The sequence below is a fragment of the Fukomys damarensis genome, unplaced genomic scaffold (genome assembly GCF_012274545.1).
Source record: "Fukomys damarensis isolate Sample0158 unplaced genomic scaffold, DMR_v1.0_HiC HiC_scaffold_37, whole genome shotgun sequence".
Classification (NCBI taxonomy): Eukaryota; Metazoa; Chordata; class Mammalia; order Rodentia; family Bathyergidae; genus Fukomys; species Fukomys damarensis.
Window position 1 is genome coordinate 23,954,068 of NW_022900949.1, and position 23,325 is coordinate 23,977,392.

Genomic DNA, 23,325 nt, shown 5'->3' on the forward strand with positions numbered 1-23,325 from the left:
AAAAAAAAAAAAAAAAGCCTTTCATATTATTCCTTTTTCTCACACAAAATTTAATATCTCCTGCTATTAAGAAGATCATAAAATGTATAAGCTTCAACATTTATACCTAAATGGATAGACCTTGAGACCACACTCTAAGTGAAATAAGTCAGACACAAAATGTTTAAATACTGCATTGTTTCTCTGGTATGAGAAAGCAAAAGTGGAAATAAGGACTGAGGTGTAAAATGGATGTTGGGAAATGGGAAGAAAGTGTTCAAATGGGAAGGGGCACAGGGGGGAGGGTGGGGGAAAGGAAGGAAGGGACAAGAAAAGAAGTGAAAACAGAAGGAAGAAAGGGAAACAAAGCTTTTGTACATGGGGAGGAGAGGGAAGTTTGAGGGGGAAAAGGGATAAAATAAAATTTATTTAAAAAACAAAACAGAATAAAATGAGCCATTTTCTCTCAAGGGAAGGGAAATCATAAAACTTACAAACAAAGCGAGTTAAAATAGAATTGTTCTTTTTATACTGTGTTGGAAACATGGCTTTTTCAACTGGACATCCACGACATAATATATTTTCAGTAAGATATACTATGTTCATCAAGACCCTCAATGATATCTCATTACTACCAGCCCCAGGAAAGTAGAATTCTAAGGTCTCTATTAAATAAATAATGTTTTATTTGCTACCTTCTTCACCGTCCCTGTGATCCTGCCGAGGTGCAGATTCTGATGTAGGAGCCCCACTTGCTTTTGTGCACATCCAGGAAATTTGTCCAGAAGAGGCTTCTGACTTCCAACTGCACACGTCAAAGTTAAATCCACAGGACTGACACACTACAGTTGGAAGGAAAAGATCTTAGTGAACCATGACAGTTTGCTAGAGCAGCTATTTAACCAGGGCTGGAGGGCCGGGCATTTAGCTCAGTGGTTCCAGCTCCTGCCTCGCCAGCAAAAGACCCAAGGAGTTCCATCCCCAGTACCAAAATAAAATAAATTAATTAACCAGGGTTGGATGTTCTAATCAATGGAGTGACCTACACAAACATTCATTTGTGGAGATTTTACTTCAATAAGCCCTAGGGTAGACCAGTAACTCCATTTTGCAAAAGTTCTTCAGTGGCTCCAGATGTGCACCTCTCACAAAAGGACCACAGATGGACCAGAAGGGAAAGGAAGGAAAGAGGAAGGGAAGAAAGGGGTAAGGAAAGGAGAGAGAGAGAGATTTCTAGTTTCTTTGGTACCACTGCTTCATTTACAATTTTTAAAATTTTATAGCATTTGGCCTGAGGCTGAGATTGTGGCTCAGTTACAGAGTACCTTCTTAACATGCAATAAGGCCCTGGTTTTGATCCCCAACACTGAAAAATTACAGTGATACCTTACCTTACCTACTTTCTAGAATTAGATCATTTAAATTATCTGCTATCCATAGCTGCATTGGACTTTTAATGGAGAGCAGTGTATAATTCTAGATGGTCTTACATCACCTTAAAAAGGTGTTTACTAAAATAAACCACTGCCTTCTCACACCTCAGCTAACTCTAGGACATTCATGAACACGGGTTTCTTTCTAGAATTAGATCATTTAAATTATCTGCTATCCATAGCTGCATTGGACTTTTAATGGAGAGCAGTGTATAATTCTAGATGGTCTTACATCACCTTAAAAAGGTGTTTACTAAAATAAACCACTGCCTTCTCACACCTCAGCTAACTCTAGGACATTCATGTGAACACGGGTTGTATAAATGCATACTTATGTCTTATACACCGTGTACACACCAGTGAGGTGATCATCGCGACTTAGCACTTACATCTCAGTTCTTCATCTGGAGAATCACATCCTCCTTACCTACTTTCTAGAATTAGATCATTTAAATTATCTGCTATCCATAGCTGCATTGGACTTTTAATGGAGAACAGTGTATAATTCTAGATGGTTTTACATCACCTTAAAAAGGTGTTTACTAAAATAAACCACAGCCTTCTCACACCTCAGCTAACTCTAGGACATTCATGTGAACACGGGTTGTATAAATGCATACTTATGTCTTATTTTCTAGAATTAGATCATTTAAATTATCTGCTATCCATAGCTGCATTGGACTTTTAATGGAGAACAGTGTATAATTCTAGATGGTTTTACATCACCTTAAAAAGGTGTTTACTAAAATAAACCACAGCCTTCTCACACCTCAGCTAACTCTAGGACATTCATGTGAACACGGGTTGTATAAATGCATACTTATGTCTTATACACCGTGTACACACCAGTGAGGTGATCATCGCAACTTAGCACTTACATCTCAGTTCTTCATCTGGAGAATCACATCTGCAGAGATCCGTATCTGGACAACACAGCGGCTGCTCTGTATTTGATGCTTCTTGATGTGGCAAAATTTCATCTGTTGAGTCTAAATGGTAAGAAGTGAGATGCAGGTACCACTGTCAAGATTCCTTGCTATCATTTCAATGTTGCAAAGCACTTTCTGCCCTTTGGTAGCCCTTACCAAAGGGGAGGGAGAGGGAGCAAAGAAAGGGCAAGAAAGGAAGAGGAGAGAGGGAGGGGAAGAGGGGGAGGGAACAGGCTTGGAAATAACTTCTGTGTTTCAGTCAGATCAGTGCAGTGTCTAGCAGGTCCCCTACGCAAACCTAACCTTCTATTTCCACAAAAGTAAATAATCTGCCCCAATGTATCACACTAATTTTAGTGTAGGTGCAGCCGAATCGAGCACAATCTACCCTAAGAGCCTGTTACAACTGTACAGGTGTCGGCTCTATCTATCACACGGGTGATTTCTTTAATTGGAAGATGGATCTGCCCTGGAACTCTGAATCTTGCTCGACTTATGCTTGGCTTATTGAGGGTTTTCACTTGCAAAGGACTTTGTGCCCCTCCGGCCCATTATTATTTCCACACAATTCTTGTCTCACCTAAGTACTGAGCTTTGACTCTTCACACCGAACTGCACCTGTCAGGACACCAGCTATTGCGGTCATCTGCAGACTTTGGTGCTCTGCCTCTGGGTCCCTAGGAATTTCTGCTCTGGGCACACTTTCATTTCAGTCACTGTCATCTTACTACTCCGGTTCATGATTTTTTCCTATTAATGATCCTGACGGAAACCTTTGATGAAAAGAAACCTACTACCACTCTTCTAATTGAGTGTTGTCATGATTAATAGTGACACATTCCTAGCACAATGTTAAGTGTCTCATTCTGCAACCATCTGTCTTCCCAGCTTATTCTCTTTAGCATCTCAACACAGCTACATGCTGACTATTTCAATCAACAATACACCACAATATAGGACAGGACAATGTCCCATAAGATTATGGGACTACCAATGTCATAGCCATCTTGGCTTAAGTTTTCACAAAGTCAGGATCACCTCAGGACACATGATTGCATATATAACTGTAGTTTGACTCTACCAGGCCCTAGAAGTCCCTCGTCCCATCATCTCTTGAATTCTTTTCATCCATTATCATTTCCTCATTTCCTTACAGATGTTAGACAAGAAATTTTCTGTGTCTCTAACTCTTGCACCAAACACTCTGATAAATATAATCTTCCACCTAATATATCAGTAGAATTGGACCCACTCAATGAATTCTTCCTTCTTGAAAGATTTTTTCCAGGTCCCCACACACAGTTTTTTCCTAGCTTTTCTGTTTTTTTACTTGTCATTTTTTTTCTTGGTATCCCTTGCTGGCTTTCCCGTATCACCACTTTAATCAGATTACACCACAGTTCAGTTTTCATATCACTTATTTACACATTCATAACCTTATTGATATCACCCCATCTCATGCCTTTAAATTTTTCCTAAATGTTAATGACTCTGAAATTTTATCTGAGTTTAGCCCTTCTGCTGTGTTAAACTCAAGCAACCAAACTGATTACTGCCTTCTCACACCTCAGCTAACTCTAGGACATTCATGTGAACACGGGTTGTATAAATGCATACTTATGTCTTATACACCGTGTACACACCAGTGAGGTGATCATCGCAACTTAGCACTTACATCTCAGTTCTTCATCTGGAGAATCACATCTGCAGAGATCCGTATCTGGACAACACAGCGGCTGCTCTGTATTTGATGCTTCTTGATGTGGCAAAATTTCATCTGTTGAGTCTAAAGGGTAAGAAGTGAGATGCAGGTACCACTGGCAAGATTCCTTGCTATCAATTCAATGCTGCAAAGCACTTTCTGCCCTTTGGTAGCCCTTACCAAAGGGGAGGGAGAGGGAGCAAAGAAAGGGCAAGAAAGGAAGAGGAGAGAGGGAGGGGAGGAGGGGGAGGGAACAGGCTTGGAAATAACTTCTGTGTTTCAATCAGATCAGTGCAGTGTCTAGCAGGTCCCCTATGCAAACCTAACCTTCTATTTCCACAAAAGTAAATAATCTGCCCCAATGTATCACACTAATTTTAGTGTAGGTGCAGCCGAATCGAGCACAATCTACCCTAAGAGCCTGTTACAACTGTACAGGTGTCGGCTCTATCTATCACACGGGTGATTTCTTTAATTGGAAGATGGATCTGCCCTGGAACTCTGAATCTTGCTCGACTTATGCTTGGCTTATTGAGGGTTTTCACTTGCAAAGGACTTTGTGCCCCTCCGGCCCATTATTATTTCCACACAATTCTTGTCTCACCTAAGTACTGAGCTTTGACTCTTCACACCGAACTGCACCTGTCAGGACACCAGCTATTGCGGTCATCTGCAGACTTTGGTGCTCTGCCTCTGGGTCCCTAGGAATTTCTGCTCTGGGCACACTTTCATTTCAGTCACTGTCATCTTACTACTCCGGTTCATGATTTTTTCCTATTAATGATCCTGACGGAAACCTTTGATGAAAAGAAACCTACTACCACTCTTCTAATTGAGTGTTGTCATGATTAATAGTGACACATTCCTAGCACAATGTTAAGTGTCTCATTCTGCAACCATCTGTCTTCCCAGCTTATTCTCTTTAGCATCTCAACACAGCTACATGCTGACTATTTCAATCAACAATACACCACAATATAGGACAGGACAATGTCCCATAAGATTATGGGACTACCAATGTCATAGCCATCTTGGCTTAAGTTTTCACAAAGTCAGGATCACCTCAGGACACATGATTGCATATATAACTGTAGTTTGACTCTACCAGGCCCTAGAAGTCCCTCGTCCCATCATCTCTTGAATTCTTTTCATCCATTATCATTTCCTCATTTCCTTACAGATGTTAGACAAGAAATTTTCTGTGTCTCTAACTCTTGCACCAAACACTCTGATAAATATAATCTTCCACCTAATATATCAGTAGAATTGGACCCACTCAATGAATTCTTCCTTCTTGAAAGATTTTTTCCAGGTCCCCACACACAGTTTTTTCCTAGCTTTTCTGTTTTTTTACTTGTCATTTTTTTTCTTGGTATCCCTTGCTGGCTTTCCCGTATCACCACTTTAATCAGATTACACCACAGTTCAGTTTTCATATCACTTATTTACACATTCATAACCTTATTGATATCACCCCATCTCATGCCTTTAAATTTTTCCTAAATGTTAATGACTCTGAAATTTTATCTGAGTTTAGCCCTTCTGCTGTGTTAAACTCAAGCAACCAAACTGATTCCATTTTGTCTAGCTTCCTCCTTTCTGTTAGATAAAGCTTCTTGTCTGTGGGAGGATGCCCACTGGTTGACCCCCTGCAAAAACATCTGGGGTCTGTCTGCTGATAAGAGATACTCCTGGAGAAATCATCCAATGTCCCCAGCTGTCACCCTCACCCTCTAACTGTCCCTCTGCTTTTGTAACCTGAGCTTCTCTTCCCCTCTGTGTTCCTGCTCACAGCCCTATAAAAACCCTCGAGTTTAGATGCCTGGACCCTTCTCTCAGAGCAGAGTTGAGTCCCAGGCGGTGTAAATAAAATTTTGTCCTAGACTTGCATTTTCTCATCTGGTTAATACAACAGCTGGGCACCTACTCAGATATTCTGTTGCCAGCTGGGTCTCTTTAGTTGGAAGAATAACCAGAACCTCCATAGAAATAGGTCCAAATTTAAACTTCTGATTTTTTTCTATGCAAACTTTCTCTTCCCATAGTCTTTCCTGTATCCCATAATCACAGTCCCATCTGATATAGTTTATATCTAAAATGTCCCCAAAACTCATGCACTAATATCTGAGCTTTTGTGTGGCGGGCGGTAGATCATGGGTGTGTGATTCTGGATCCTTCCACAGATGGGTTTACAGCTGAGTGTGATAATGGTAGGTGGAAAAGGTGGATCATTCTATTCTGGGTGTGACTTGGAGGCATTTTCTATATATATATATATATTCTCCCTCCTCCCTTGATCCCTTTCCCTGCTTTCTACCTGCCCCTCCATGGACTGTTTCTCCTCTATGATGCCCCTCCGCCATCCCACCCTGCATGGGAGTCAGCCAACTATAGACTGAATCCTCTACAACTATTAGCCAGACTAAATCTTTCCTCCTTTAACTTGTGGATGTTGGGCCAATTATCCCAGCAGCAAGAAAGTAACTAAGACACCATTCTTCTAGTTCAGTAAAATATATATATTGCAGATCTTTTCATGTGTCTGTCTTTCTCAATAAACACACAGTACTCTTTCTTAGCAGACGTCTGCTGTGTCTATAAAACACGCAGGATCTGACATTGCACATTTTGCACCACTAATACCAGCCCTGGCTCAACAGACTATCTCTCACGATTACAATACATTCCTAATTGTCTCCGTCTTACTGCCATTAGCCACTCTATTATATACATGAGTCAGGTCAAGTCTCCCCTGCTCAAATCTTTTACATAGAACTCCATTCTATATGATAGAAATGTGAGTCCTTAGCATGGCTACCCTCATGCAAGCCACATTTATTTCTGAAGATGTTTGCCTTTACTGTTTGTTTCATTAGGCACATAAACTGCTCTCTACTCCTTGGCCTTTCTGCTTTTTTAACACATTTTGAAGGGGAACATGCTAAGAACTCTGATTACAACGTGACCATCTCACTCTCTAATGCTTCCATTAAAAAATATCACCACTTGACACAAAACCTATTCTTTGCTTTGATTAGTGCCTTTCTCCCTCTGGCTAAAATATAAGCTCAGTGTACACAAATGATTATTGTTTGTTTTTTTCACATTTATTTATATATTTATATATTATTTATTTTTCACATAAATATTGTTTATTCCCCCTACTGCCTAGGAAAGTTCTTGGCATAATATGGGTGCTCAAGATATACCTGTTAAGTAAATAATCACATACAAATCAACAGTAATTATTGTAGGCTAACTGCAAATCATTTACATTTGTGAGAAAATTGAAGCAATGATTATGAAAATGCTTTACAAATATATATACGTATCTGGTTTCTCATAAAGGGATTTTATAAATGATAAATATGCAAAGCTTCCTGAATGTACGACACACTGGAAAAATAAAGCTGCACACGCAATTAAGGGACAATAAATGAAGTGAAGATTGCACATTAACAATTACCATGAAACAATTAAAACTATAATTTTGTTCAATTGAGCCAAAATTTTTATTCTAAAACTATAATTTTGTAGATTCATATCACAGCTCAAAATCTGCTCCCTACAGCTATATGATTAAATATTGGTCAGTTCAATTAAATGTTATATATTATCTTGAATTTGTCACTATTTATAAAGACCAAAAATGTACAACAGACAAAAATAGCAAAACAGTCAAACACAAATTGCAGACAATTAAAATGTATCCTGTGTGAGTTGGTGTTAAATATCTCTTCCAGTGTTTCAAACACTTTATCTGTCACTGAACCCAAAGCTAGAATTTATAGCCATAAAATATCATATGGATATATATTTTGGTGTAGTAGGCATAAATTAATAAATTTCCTAGTTTTTATTTCAATACATTCAATCTCAAAGCTCCTTAGAGATGTTACTAATAGTCCTGTTCATTCATATGTATTATCTCTGCTCTCCCTGTCCCTCTTCCACTGAACCACTACCTAGCTGTAGTGAAGTATTTTAAAGCTTTCAAAATTCTCCCTGACTCGTGACCATCAGGAGGAAGCTCTAGGGTTCATTTGATGGTCTCTGTACTAATGAAGCCACGAGTCTATTGCCTGCTGTCCTTCAAACCTTATCTTGCACCAACAGGTTGTGTACAATCAGCCAGGGACTCCCAGATGCTAGAGAATGAAGTCCAAGTCTCAAGGCTACTGCAGTAAAAGTTGTAAATGACATCCAAGTTTTTCTCCAGAGGCTTTAGAGCATTTTTCTGTCAATGTTCAACTGGCAATGGATTTCAATTAATAGTGTTTAGATTTTAAAAGTTCTTATGCGGAAGTTAAAATTTAAGAAGTAACTAGGTCCACAGATATTTAAGTGGGTAATATGTATGCACCATGAAGACTCTAATTAAGTGATGATTTGTGTTATTTGTATCATGTTGCAAACGACACTGAGGCATAATCTTGGAAAGCCAATCTAAAAATATTCACAGAATTTCACAATATTCTGATTATGAGCTACAGTATGAATTTTTATAAAAATTATAATCAGCAATTTATTCAAGAATCAGTGTTATTCAGGAATCACTGATTAAACACATTCTTATGTAATCACAGTAACATCCTTGATTTCTTTCTATACTTGCTACTTTGATAAAGTCTGAAGCATTCCACTTTCGAGTAAATATATGATATCTGCATCCTGGGACAAGCAAAGGCTTGGGCGCTATCAACTGAAAATGTGAAAATAGTCAAAAAGTATCTCTGGTATCACAAAGAAGACTTACCTTTATTGCTTAACATGCAAAAGCTTTCAGAAAGCATAAAAATATCTATACTAAGCATTTTTATAGAGTTGTGTTTTTATAGTAAATATGAATATATATATACTAAAACTCCAGGGTTGTTGTTTCTAAATAGTACAATTAATGAGCTACATATAAACTCCACCTTCAGAATTTTTCAACTTTAAAATCTTTTTTTAATTTGCCTGTGGAAAAATTAGTTTTTCTGCTGTCTTTCATCAGTGTTTTGTAGCTTCCCCGATATATATTTACCATATATTCTGCTAGATTCATAAGACTTTACTTTGAATCTATTATATATGGCGCACTTATCCTGACTGTGATTTTTAATAGTTCATTGCCATCATGTGAAAATAAATTGAATTATACACTGACCTCATATCCTATGACTTTTATGTTTGTTGGGAACGTTTACCTGGAGCTTTCTTTTAATATTTTTGTGTGCATGCTGGCTTTGCTGTATAAGGTAACAAGGGTCCTCTTCGGTCCCATTTTCTTGAATAAAATATATAGACCCAAGATTATTTCTTCCTAAATACTTGATACAATTACCAGTGAAACCATGTGGTCTCAGAGTTTTCCTTAATGGAAGATTTTAACTAGGCGTCTTATTTGATAAGTACAAAACATTTTAGGTAATTACTCTCCTTTATTCATGTTTAGCAGTTTCTGTCTTTCAAGGAATTTATTTCATAGAAGTTGTTGAATGATTGGGCATAGCTGTTTGTAGCATTCCCTTATTATCCTTCCCTTATTATTATACTGAGGTCTTCTGTTAGCCCCTGCTCATTCCTAACATTGGCAATGTATGCGTTTTCTCTTTTTCTTGGGTCACTAAAATAGAACTTTAACTATTTTATATTTTTTCAAATAACTTACCAGTTTTTGTTTCAATAATTTTCTCTATTATTTCCCATTTTCAATCATTCACTACACAAACACACGCCATTTTTCCTACTGCCTAATTCAACTTTGACTCATTTTTTTCTAGTTTCTTTAGATAATGAAATTATTAACCTGGGACCTTTTGACTTTCCCAATAAAACTTTTTTATCTATTAATTTCTTTTTAAGTACTGCTTATATTATACAATTTTAGCACAGTAAATTTTCATTTAATTAAAAAGTACAGATATTCCTCCTTTAGTCACTCATCTGTTTAACAATTGTTTAGTCTCAAAACTCACCACTCAAACTTACAATCAGTCCTTTTTCTTGTACAGTTCTTCAGATCTTGCTTGTAGGGCCTGAATGTCTGTTTTTATACAGTACACTTTGTATATACAAGTTTTTGCTGATTGTACTGTACAGTACAGTACTATATGTGTTATGCAAATAACAGCAGAATCATCAAGTTGGAGTATCCTTTTTGATGATTTCTTTGCTCTGAATATTATGATATGCATACTATAAACAATTTCTCATTTAGCGATTGAGTCATTTAACAACATAGTCACAGGAACAGAACTCAGTTGTTAAATGAGAAGCTCCTGGTATTGGGAAAAATAAGCTACCACTTATCAGGTTGCTTTTTTGCCTCAATAGCCAAAACACATATGTCTTGCCTATTTTGATGCAGAAGGGAGTAAAGACCTGTCGATTACATACGATACAGGCAGATGAGTCACGGCAAAGTCAGAAAAATTTATCTGTGCATGCTTTATTGGGCTCACTTTTAAGGACTATTTGCTTCCAACATTTCCTTGGTTGATAATAAAACTAAATTATTTGGAGTAAATTCTCAGATATAAACTCGTTAGAAGTGATGTCACCTCTGAAACTTTTAGATATGTAGAAATATATCAAATGAGTGCACGTATTTTCTCAAGGGGTATACACACACACACACACACATACATATACACTCAAACCACAGGAAGCAATTATCACTGCTATTCTTGGCTCTGTGATTGTTTTACGTGTTTTTCTCTCACACTCCCAGCCAGTAAGCTCATTTGCTATGTGCTTTAGATGTCTCTCTGTCCTCCAAGGTATTTACAGAAGAGGTGGAGAGAACAGAGGTTCATGAATGCCAGTTTCATTTTCGAGCATATTGGGCATTTCCAGTGATATTTACAGAGCCAAGCAGGCTATGCTTCTGTGATATCTTATTAGTAATACTGTGCTTTAGTTTCACTGGTCTCTTGCAGGTCATTACCTAAAGAAGCTCCTTCATTAATGACCCAAATTGCACATTCAAAACACAGCTTCCAGCAGTATCAGTTGTGTGATCAGTGTTACACTGAAGAATTAATGAAGTTGCTAAAATGCAAGAAAGGGCACATGAAGAAATATAGGAATAGACACTTTATTGATTTGCTTAAGAGCATATCTGAATTTCATGTTTTGCAATCACAATTACTGTATCATAACATATTATAGATTTCCTGAATTATTTTTACCCCTGCCTTTTCTGACATATGAGGGATAAATATTGCCTGATCCCAGATGATAGGATTCTTTGGTGGCCATTGTATTTTATTTTAAAGGTAGTGAGAGAGCAGGTGTTCTCAGGAAAATAATAGTGACTAAGACACCAACCTAGTTTAGAAAAAAAAATGCTTCTCTTTCTCAATAAACATACAGTAACTTTCCATCCTCTGAAACTGGGTGTTGGGTATTATATCTGAGCAACACAAAGTTAGCACAGATAGTTGGTACCAGAGAAGTGGAGTTGTTGCTATAATCATACAAAAACATATGGTTTGGAAACTTTTGGAACGGTTTTGTGGAAGGAATTTGGAAAGGTCTGGCTATGCACCCAGGACAGATTTTGAATACTGTAAGCATAGCCCGATAGTTGATTTTGACTGAAGCTCAGAAGACCACAATGATGATGAAAATGGGGGATATAAGGACTAAGCTTAGGAGGTTTCAGTTGGAAACAAGGATTCCATTGGCACTTGGACTGGAGGCCATGTGTGTTATACTCTAGAAAAAAAAAAAAAAAGAAAGAAAAGTCTACATTTTGTCCACATCCCAAGACTTTGCAGGGGACTGAGACTGAGAACAATGGACTAACTGATCTGGAAAAGGAAATTCAAAAGCAGCTCAATATTCAGGCTGCTGCATAGGAACTGGTGGTTGGTTTTAGTGACATTTAGAGCGAGGATTTGGAAAATGAAAAGCAGAAAACATGAAATTTTGGCCCAGAAGAAATCATGTGACTAATTAGGGTCAAGGAAGTAGGGCTGCTAAAGAGATTGGGGGCACCATAAAGAAACCAATTACTTTGTACAGGGACAAGAAGAAAGGTACTTTGAAGACACTGCAAGAATCAAGAAGACCTCATCTATCACAGCTCAAGGCTGCAAAAGTGTAAACCTTTCATTTGAGAAGATTCTATTACCCTTGCTCAAGAAGGGCTTCTAGAGAATTGCTCCCCAAGCATTTATTTCACTACGCTCAGCCACCTCGGCATTTCCAGGCTACTGCAACCAAGGTCCAAAGGGGAGTGACTACTGCTGCTCCTGAAAGCAGACCTTGGTTTAATCCACATTATGTTGGTTTTACAGGCATACTAAACTCCAACAGTTGTGAGGTCAGGGGGGCTTCTGTCCAGATTTCAAGGGAAAATCTTTGAATCCAGGCAAGGAGCCCCTGAGAGCAGTACAAGAAGCTGTGGAAATGAAGTCAAATGTGTAGTTTAGACTCTTAGGAGATACCAGGAATGTGGAATGTCTGCCAATAAAAAAGGCAGGCCATGAGTTGATCCAGCCAAAGACAGAGGCTATGTGGATTGCAACTGGTCTGGTCATGAGGGCCCTAGCACTTTGGACTTTACATTTATTTCCCTATGCTTGAAATGCCAGCTATGAAGATAGAGGAACTAAGGTTTGCCATGGTGGTTTTCAGTTTCCCTTTGGTCTGATTCCTTTCTATATCCCCTTAATTCCTCCCCTATGGAATGTGACTATTTACCTTGTGCCACTGTACCTTGAAATTATGTAACTTGTTACTTATTTTTACATGTAAGACTTTACCTTGTCTCCAGTGGACTGTTGAAAAATGCTAGAACAGTTGAAATCTGGGACAAGATATTAGTGCATTTTCAGTTGTATACAAGGTAGGAGAATCACACTAGGCAGAATTATGACCTTGTGTTTCTTTGGGAATTAAGTTTGGTTAAGGAGATGGGTTTGGGTGTCAAGTTGGCAAAGGATAGGATGTGATGGTTGAGACAGCCAACTTGATTGGCTTGGGAACCACCAAGAGACTGATCTAGTGCACTTCTGGGTATGTCTGAGGAAGATCATGGAGGCATGGCTGTGTACTATATCTGGTCCCTTGCCTGTCCCGGCCATTCTTCTCTGCTACTACTACTCCTCTTCTCTGCTCTCACTCTGCCATGAACTAAGCATCTCTTCTCTACCATTCCCTTCCACCATGATCTTTCTGTGATGGAGCCAGTCCACCATGGAACTAATCCCCTGAAACTGAGCCAAATTAGACCTCTTTCTTTAAGTTGTAGGTGTCAAGCTTGGATGTACAATTGTTATTCCTTCATTCTTCATATTTTAACTTTTCCTCTGGTAATTTGTTCTTGTTTTTTGCCACCTGAAAAACTTCTTTGAGTATTTCTTTTAAAGCCAGACTTCTGGTGATGAATATGACTAAAATAGAGAATGTAAGTGAGGAAACAGATTTTGCAAGAAAATAAATTTACTTTGAAACATTTTCAAGTTTCTATTACAAATGCTTGTTCACTCAGCTTATAATCCTTTTTTCCTTACCAGTCTTTATTCCAGATAATATGAAAACATTCACCTGAAAATTAAAATATTCAGTTTTATTGTCCTAACAACTAAGATCATTCAAAAAATAACTGTCTACTTAATTGCATGGCCAAAAATACTGACTCCTCTCCCATTTCTGACTCAATTTGATATGCATAGAGCTTCAACAGTCATCTTGTGACCACAAGATAACAAATACGAGGCCATGGCTTAAAAAAAAAAATCACTTTATCCTTGACTTTCAGTATTGGAGTTAAAGAATCTACACCAAAAGTGTCTCTTTCTTCTATGTTTTAAGTCATTTCAGCAGACTTGTCTGCTTTTTTGCACCTAAACGCTTTTAAAAACCTATCCCACTAGAATAGGATATTCTAAATGAAATATTCGGAAGACATACTCTATCTCTCCACCCCAACCACTACCAACTAGGACTGCAGGAACTTTGCTCCAGGACCACAACTGCCAAATACAATAATCAGCATAGACCTGGGACCTGTAATTCCTAAATGCTAGTCCTGTTCTTAAACTCAGTCTTGGTCATGTCACAAAAAATGAGAGCCTTTTAAATGCAGGTCCTATCTTCAATGATTGTCATCTAACAAAGCTGGAGGGAAGCTCAGAATCAAGCCTGCCTCCTTATGCGATTCTGAGGATTAACTTGGCTGAGTTTGTTATAAGCAACTTAACTTCATTAGTAAGTTCCATTTGGAAATACAATACTATTTAATTTTATCATTTTTCACATGGCTGTCATTTAAAGAACATAACTACACCCATGCACCAAGGCCATCCCATAACTTATATTTTGCCTCCATTATTAATACTCATACTGCTGTTTCCCTTCCAGAAGTTTAAATATGCCCCCGATTTTTATTGCATTTGAAAAGCAAAGACCCTCACTGTACCCTCCTCTTCAAAGAACACAGCAGGTGACCTTACCTTAATTTTGATTTTCTCCACAAGAAGAACTATTTCCTTTGTAGTTTTCCTAGTAGATAGCATCCTTTTCTAATATCCCATAAAACACAAAGCCTAAAGTACAGGTTACCATTCTTCTAAATCCCTAATTTTCCTTCTATGTCATGAATCACCCTGCCATATATAAAACATCTAAGTTCATGCATTCCTCTTCGCGTTCTATCACCCATGTATGAATGAATTCCACATTTTTGCAGACTTCAGTATTGAATTTCAAAGTCCTCCTTTCTAGTTTCAAGCTTTGTCATGTGATGTGGATTTAATACTCAGATCAAAGTCATAGTAAAAAGGGGGGCCTTGAAATTTATTGATGACTCATCTTCACTGAACTTCATTCCCACCCCACCCCAAATACACTGTGATTATTATGATGTCTAGAACAATTGCCTTAGAAATTGCAGACTACGATTTTTTTTACTTGGACCACAAGTTTCCCTTGAATGCTCAAATTTCTGATGTTTCCATTCCAAGTACAGACATACAGATGCTTGTTTTCTTTTGTTTGTTTGTTTTTTACTTCTATACTTATTTTATAAAGGCTTTGAAGTGCCTGCTACAAAAGTCTGACATTTATCAGCTGGATATGTATTATGGCCCATCGACCATGGCCTTTGTCCTAGTATGCGGGTCAAGATAACTTGGAAATGCCTGGTTCCCAGAGCCAATGACAGAGAGAAACTTCTGAAATATCTGAAATAAAACGGGGGCCTTATGACAGGAAATCTCCACTCACAAGCACTGCGCAGGAATGTTGTTTTGTCAAATTGCAATGTGAATGCAGTTTCCTTTTGATGGCAGTAGCCCAACAGTGAGGGAAATCCAGCCAATAGCTGATTTCATTGACTATTTCTCTCTCACAGGTGATCAGCCAGACCAGGCAATAAATACAGCTAGTTAGGGATCATTTTGTTTGGCAGACCCAAATTTCTGCGGAAAATACAGACTTGAGAAATCAAAGATACCGTTGAAATGATTAGGGTTAGGAACCAAATTAAAGAGCTCGTTAAAAATCAGGTGTAAACTGGTGGTGCTCTGGATTCAGGAACCTCACACAAGGCAACGAGAGCATGAGGAGATTGTGAACATAAGCAGTCAGTGGTGGAGACTTCTTTGCCTGAAGTTACCATGTATTTGACACTGATAACACAGCATCCCTACTGAGAAATCTAAACTATGTTAACTTCCTTTAGTGTGAAGGCATAGAGGTTGATACCATACAAATATTTACTTTTTAAAATGAGAGAAGTATGTAATTTGTGCCTCTTGTCTATTTCAACTGAACTATACTTAAATTTCTAATATAGTTCTGACCTGATATATATACAGGGAAGAAAACCTCCTTTATGTGTCCCCGTGGTAAAAGGGGCTATTATCAGCTGCTAGAAAATCCTACCTTCATAGGCAAGATATACATAATATCCATGAGCCCTAAAAATAGCAGCAAGAGCACATTTTGAAAGTCCTAGAACAGTGCAGTCAGAGAGGCCCTTACTTTTTCTTAGGGAAAAGGGCATATATCTTCTTAAAATACTATCACAAGCAGTTTATCTCTGTGCCAGATTAGAAATTGGAACCCCTCTCTTCAAGAAAATCTACTAAGATTGCAAGTACTAAGATTGTAAGGTTTAAGTATGATGTGTATCCTCAAAGACTGCAAGTACTGGAAGCTTGGGCCCCCAAGCGACAATGTTAACAGGAGACGGGACCTTTGGGGGACTGGGTCAGTACCTCTGGAAGACACTGACGTGGGTTTCATGCAATCTTGATCAATGATAGCATGCCCGGCCCCTCCCCAGCGTGAATTCTTGTTTCTCTCTCTCCCACTCTCTGTCTCTCGCTTTCTCCTGCTTTGATATGATTCACCGTGACGGGGATCTGCTATGAAGTTGCCAGAGCCAAGAATATGCTGGTACCAAGCCCTTGAACCTCCAGAGCTGTGAAGAAGATGAACTTCTTTTCACTACGAGCCACTCAGTCTCAAGTATTTCACAGTAAAAGAAAATACATTTTTAAATCTGAATTATGTGCTTTATCAGTACACTTTTTTTTTTACCGTAAAGAAACAAAATAGATTAGAATTAATATCTCGGTCTTTGATTTGTATTTTGAAGTGTGATCATAATCAAACTAATTCTCCAAGACAAACTGTAAGTCCATCAAGACCAGTTTTCTACCAGCCTCCCGGAAGGCACAGAGCTCTCTTATTAAGATTTCACTAGCCAGTGTAAATCTTGCTGTGAGATTCCTAATCTGAAAGTAAATTATCCTATTCAGCTCTTTAGAGCATGATAGTCTGTGAAAAATACCCTATCTTCACTTCCAGCACAGATCCAGCCACCATTATACAATGCATTAAAACAGTGGAAACTATCCCAGCACTGAAACGCCAAGCAAAAGCAGAGAGCAGATCAAAGTTATGACGTTGTTTAAATTGCACTGAATTTACTTTATACAATAAGGATCAAAATGAGAGAACACATTCTTACCATCTGCAGCCAAGCAGCCTGCACTGAAAGATATGTCATCAAGAGCTATGACTTCATCCTGCTCGTGGGTGGCCATCATTGCACCTCGAAAAATGACCTGATAAAAGCAAAACGAAACAAAAGAACAAAGTAAGGAACATCACTGTTAGCACAATGCCAGGGAAGAGAGCCTGCAAACGAGAAATGTCGCTTCCAAGAAGCACATGGGGAACCACGCCAATTCCAAGAAAAAGAAATCAATGCAAATATGTCTCAAAGGCAAGGAAATGCAAAGTCATCGCTGTACATGACTCCTGTGCTAGGCAGGGCAGCTTGCAACCACCTTCTGATTCGTTCTGAGGTGTTCGTGTATTTGACCTTTTCCAGCTTTTGGACCCAGGCTTGGTCTTGATTGCTGGTTCTTGGCATTTTGGAATCATGTTCCATTTTCACCTCTGAGTCTCTGAACTTTCTTGTCGTGCCTTGGAAATCCTTGGGGCTCTCGCTGTGCACATTTTCTGGTATCATCTGAACACAGCTCGGGATATTAACCAGGAATGGGCTGTTCAGGAACTTATTGTTAAAATGCCTGGATGGTACACTGTGTGGTAGGTTCTGCAGAAATTTGGGTCTGCCAAACAAAATGATCCCTATCCAGCCCAAATCTGAACCAAATCTGGCGCAGTTAGTCTGGGAAACTTAGAAAGAAGCTGTTCTCCAAATCCTAATTACCTAAATCAAAAGAAATGAGTGTGCTGGGGAAGAGTTTTATCCCACCCTGAGTAAGAAACACCAAGAATGCATGTGGCTTCCCCTTTGGGTATATTACAGAGGTGTGCATTATACAAACTTGTAATATAATTATATTACTATTGCAGAAAGTCAGCACCACTTCTTAGGTTAACAACTGTTAACTTAGGTTAACTGCGGTGTGCACGCAGGAAGCCACAGCAGAGCCTATGCTGAGCTATATTCACATTCGTTCCTGTGTAACAGTCCACACCAACGTATTTCCTTCCAAGCTGGTACTATCTACTACTCTATTATAAACCCAATGAGAAGGATTCATAACCTATAAAGAAGCCTGCTGAAATATGGATCTAACGAAGTCATATTTTCTTCACACAAAGCAATAACTGCTACTCTACCTTGAATGTGGCACCATGTTGGCAAGAACAGTGGAAGATCTTTGTGTAGATGGTTTCATATAGCAGCAGTAACGTGTAATGCTCTAAAGGGCTTATTCAGTGACAGATTACTTGAGTTTCAAAAGCCTAGCTACATCCTTACTGGCACCAGAACTTTGGAGACCTTGTTTGACATCTCTGTCCCTTTTTTTTTTTTTCAGCTTTAATTGAGTTTATTGGTACATTTTAGGGATACAGTACAGTTACATTCATTGTTGGGATCTTGTACCTCTACATGACAAGTCTTGATTCTCATTTTTTCCCCTTACCTCTGCCCTCCCTTCACCCCCTCCTCCCCTCCCCATCTACAAACACTTTATTTTCATCTTTTCATTATCTCACATTTTTTTCTTTTCCCTTTTTACTCTTCCCCTACCCATCCCACCTTCCCTACACCTTTGGCTCCTTTCTTCCCATTTCTAAATGTCAGTAATCTTATTAGGATCTTATGTATTATTGCAGACTATTCACACCAGGGAAACTATTTGGTATTTATACATGTGTGACTTATTTATTTCACTTAGGAGTATATCTTCAATATGTATCCATTTTCCTATGAATGAATCTATTTTCTCATTCTTTATAGCTGAGTAATATTCCATTTTATAGAAAAACCACATCTTCTTTATCCAGTTTCCAACGGATGGGCAAATGGGCTGTTTCCAAGTTTTAGCTGTTACAAACTGTGCTGCTATAAACATGGATGCGCATTCTTCTCTGTGATCTTTTCGTTTTTTAAATGTGAATGATAAAAATAATAACTTATATGATAATAACATATACAAGGGAAAATGACTCCTTACATCAAGAACATTCCCTGGTATATAATTAAATAAATGGTAGCTACTATTATTTTAGCATAGAGTAATTAGAACATTCAAGTTATTATATGAATTTTGTATTTGTTGCTCAAATTTGAAGTGTCTCTACAAATTAACATTTTATCCTCTGAAAGCTCTCTCACGCAGATGAATGCTCTCGGCTTGCTTTAAGGCAAATATCTATAGTCACCACACAGAAAGAGAGAAGTGGAAAGAACTTCAGCGTCTGTTCTTTTTCTTCTTCTACACTCTCTCCCCCTTTAAAAACAATCCCATTTGCTCTCGGAGGTTTTAACGGGTACCCAGGCTGAAGGAACACAACACTGTGTCGCAAATGTTCCTGTCTCTCCTGAACTCTGCTCCCGTATCTCAGATATTTTCAGGCAGATACAGGAGTCATTTCTTATTCACAATATGCTGTTTGTTTCTCCCCAAGCTGAGCTTCTCACCTCGCTCATTTTCGGGCACTAGTACCACAGGATTGCTGCTTTCCAGTGTCCCACACCCCAAAATGACCCCTAGAGGGCCTCTCTCCTCCAGGCTCGTGTCCAAGCAGCCAAGACACATGGAGTCTATATTCCTTTCTTTCTTGTTTATGCTCCTACATCATGTCTTATCTATTGAAGCAGCTTTGAAATTAGCTTCTTGCCTTAGTCCTCTCCTCATTAGAGTTTGCAGTTCATATTATATGTTTATTTGATTCAGCTAAATTATATGCTAACAGGATAGCTGGAGAAGTTACTGTGAAAATGGGGTGTCATTTGAGAAGGAGAAACACGTTTCTCAGGGAAAGAACTATTTCTCCAAGTGTAGGTAATTTACTAATGGGTCTGTGTGCTACAAAATAAAATCCATCAGATATCACTAAATAGATTTTTAAAAAATGTTTTTTCCAGGGTTTTGGTTAGGAACTGAGAAAACAGCTAAAGAAAACAGACACCTAGCATGATAAAAAAGAATCAGGATCCGTAAAAGCCCACGGTCAGAAGCAGCGCTAGTGTACAGTAGTGGCATTTCTAAGAAAAATGACAGCTAACCTTCCTTAGGCCCTCCAAAACTGTGACAAAGATTTTTTTTTCCCAAACATCTGCTTACTTTCAGTAGTTTTGGGGGAAATTTTTAAAAAGATGCAAAATGGTACCACGAAAGAAGGAAGATCATAAGGGAGGAAATTGAGACTGGAGTTAGGCAACATCGGGGAAGTCAGGTATGGCTTACACTGATTCACTGGTAAGTGTGGGACACATTTGTCTTTCTCAGATACTGGAAAAAAAACAGACTTCTTAACAGAGGCAAGCGTTCAGGGCTCAGGTCACTTGATTTCAATGTTTGTGCAATCTGTGGTAGTGACTGGATCACAGATATAAAACTGCTGGGGTGATGTTAGTAGCTACATGATTACACACATAATTACATATATTATACTAGTTTTCTTACTAGTAGTAGATGCCCAATTTATTTCCCAAGCAAATCTCTGAAACGCCAAAAAGATGACAGTAATTTTCCCTATCATATGCTTATATAATAAATATTACATAGTTAAAAGGTTAAAAGGTCTCAGATTATACTTGGAAGCAAGTAAATTGTTTAACTTAAAGATAGCAATTTCTATTTTTATGAGGAACTCATCTTTTGTGCTCTTATTAATAAAATCCACTCTTCCTAAAGGGGGGCTGAGAACTCTCCAGTGTTTCTAAATAAAAGATCAAAGAAATAAAATTGATAATAAAATTTTTAAAGTGCTGTATTTTTACAATTTAGGCACTATCATTTAGTTGAACAATCCAAACATTCAACCAAAGAGAGTGACGTACTTAGTAACTTAGTATTCATTCCTTCCTATCCATAAAACCAATCTTTCTAAAAGTGTGTGGGGGTTCATTTCAATTCCGAGCTAAGTATCTCCTGTATGTTTGGCTCATTTTATTTTTCGCCTCTTTGAGCATTTCAGAATAATAGTAAAATTAACTGTTTATGCATGCAATTTGAAAAATGTGATTGCAGTTAATTAGCACTATGTAATTCCTAACTATCAACACAATCAACAAAAGAATATTTAGTGAGTCAGGTGGTAACATACTTGACCAAATCTGGTGGCTATTTTTCATTTTCTCCCATTTCTTCTAAGTCATTTTAGTGCTTTAACATGACACAGAAAATTATTATGACTCAGAGGCTAAAGAATCACCATCTGAAACCAGACTGCCACAGATTCTAGTCTGGGTGGGTCTGGGAAGGTTGGAGGACTCTAAAGTCCTTTGTCCTGTTGACAATGGGCTAAACTATCGCAGTCCCTCAGGATCTCTTGAAAGTTCAATTCAGTTTTGTCTAGAGGGCTAAACACAATTACTTATGTACTAAGTGCTTCAGTATTAGTAGTCGTCATTCTGTAAGCATCTTCAGAAACCCTCTGAAATGCTATCATTGCAGCTAACATCATTACTTGTTGATGTAGTGGTACTTCCTTGAAAATTAACGTACTTCAGCTTTATTAAAGAAAGGACCTAGTGTTTTACAGATGGATGTGATAAAGTCCGCAGGTGAGAACTAGACCCAGGGGCTTTCTCAGAAGTACATGCTAAGCTGGATCTAGATGGGAATGAAGTAGCTTTTGTGGGTATTTCTAAAGGAACCACACATACATGGTGTCAAACTATCGAAAGTAAGTAATTCTCGGAGGCTTGTAAGCTGATGAGGCAGCAGATACTGTATGGAGGTATTGATTTTTAAAATCCCCACAAATAAGGCTTGCACGAAAGTCTTCAGGACCAAGATACTAGACAGTGGCGAGCTACACTGCAATCACGGCACATTTCTGCAGCCCACCAAACAAAAGCAAATGAACATCTGCTCATTTGCTGACATGATAGAATTGAAACACACCTGCAGTCTTAAAAGAGTGGGCTAGCTAGAGAATCCCGAGAGAGTCATACAGTCCACTAACTGTTAACAAAGCTTTTAAGGTAGAAGCGCTGTTCTTGTATCAACAGTAAAGAATTTGGGGAAACAAATTAATGCACTGCACATGCATCTGTTTTCTGTGCATTTAAAGCCCTTGAATGAAAAACCCTCTGCCTACACATATAGAGCTGAGCGCCCTGCAGAAGTCTTCTGGAATTGACCGTTTTCCATTTATCTATTGCATATACTCAGTCACCAAACTCCATAATATTTGGGAATGGGCAGCCAAGGAAAGTACAGGAGCTGTTTCAGAAGGTTTAACTTACAAGATCCAGCAGCTATCATCTCTGCCCAGCATGCACACTTCTGTGACACTAACGAGACCTCAACCTAAAGGTACAGATAAGTAGATGCTAAGAGGAACTAACTTTGGCTGAGATAGTTTAAGACTTTTACAATTGACACCATTTAAAAGTCAAAACAGGCAAATAATGAAAAAGTACCAGCGTGGGCAAATTCTCCTCTCAGTCACTACAGCTTATACAACCATAGGGAGAGAAGATAATTCCGCAAATCTACTCTTTACTGTCTCCAGGGTTTGGCTCAATCCTCCACAGAAGCGGTCTTCATTTTATTGTTTCTTTTGTGGTGGTGGTGGTAAAGAAAAGACAGACAGACAGAAGGAATTCAGAAGAGAAGGGTAAGAAATACATGACAAATTTCTCTAGTGGTTCGTAAAAACTGAACTTTGATGACAAAGGAGAAGCATTACTGGTTCTCAGGAGAATCCATTCAACACACGTCACCAAAGCCACAGACAGTCTCAGGGCTGGGGGCCATGTACTCACTCCTCTCCACATTCTGATGGTGTTGAGAACCTTTCCTGCATTATGCCTGAAGTGTCCCAAGTACCCCAAATATGTCTTTCTAAAATACAGGATCCATCATTCATAGAAAGGTTTGGATTCCTGAAGGCTTAAGATGGTTCTTCTCATGGCCCAGGGATTTAGCTCAGTGGTTCAGTGGCCTGCCTTGCAAGCACAAAGACCCAAGTTCAATCCCCTTGTACCCCAAAAAAAAAAAAAATGCCTCTTCTCCCCAGTAAAGACACATGGACAATTGGCTTCCAATATCTCGAATTATGGTGTCGAATTATAGAACTGTGGTTCCAACCATACAGTTCCTAAGTCTGGTGTCATTTCATCACCAGCTAAATAATTCTGAAATCTTTCGATACTCATTTAGTTTATTAATGCCTGATAATTAAAATTATGGTGATTTCATGATATTTATTAAGAATGGGACATTCATCTATGTCAAAATACAAACTCTGTCATAGAGAGTCTGGTATGTATTCGTCCTTTTCTCTTAGTCACTCAAAATAGCTGACCATAAAGCTGAATCCAAGTCATTCTCTGTGT

General features: G+C 38.4%; 1 protein-coding gene across 1 annotated transcript in view; it reads right to left on the reverse strand.

Moving 5' to 3' along the window:
- The window catches only part of Malrd1 (MAM and LDL receptor class A domain containing 1), a 638,235-nt gene that overhangs the window by 568,086 nt on the left and 46,824 nt on the right, over window positions 1–23,325 (reverse strand). Inside the window, exons 5-6 of the mRNA XM_019205159.2 lie at window positions 17,017–17,113; window positions 675–821 (exon numbers count right to left, since the gene is read on the reverse strand). Coding sequence (XP_019060704.1) covers window positions 675–821; window positions 17,017–17,113 — 244 coding nt within the window. The remainder of the gene's footprint in view (window positions 1–674; window positions 822–17,016; window positions 17,114–23,325) is intronic.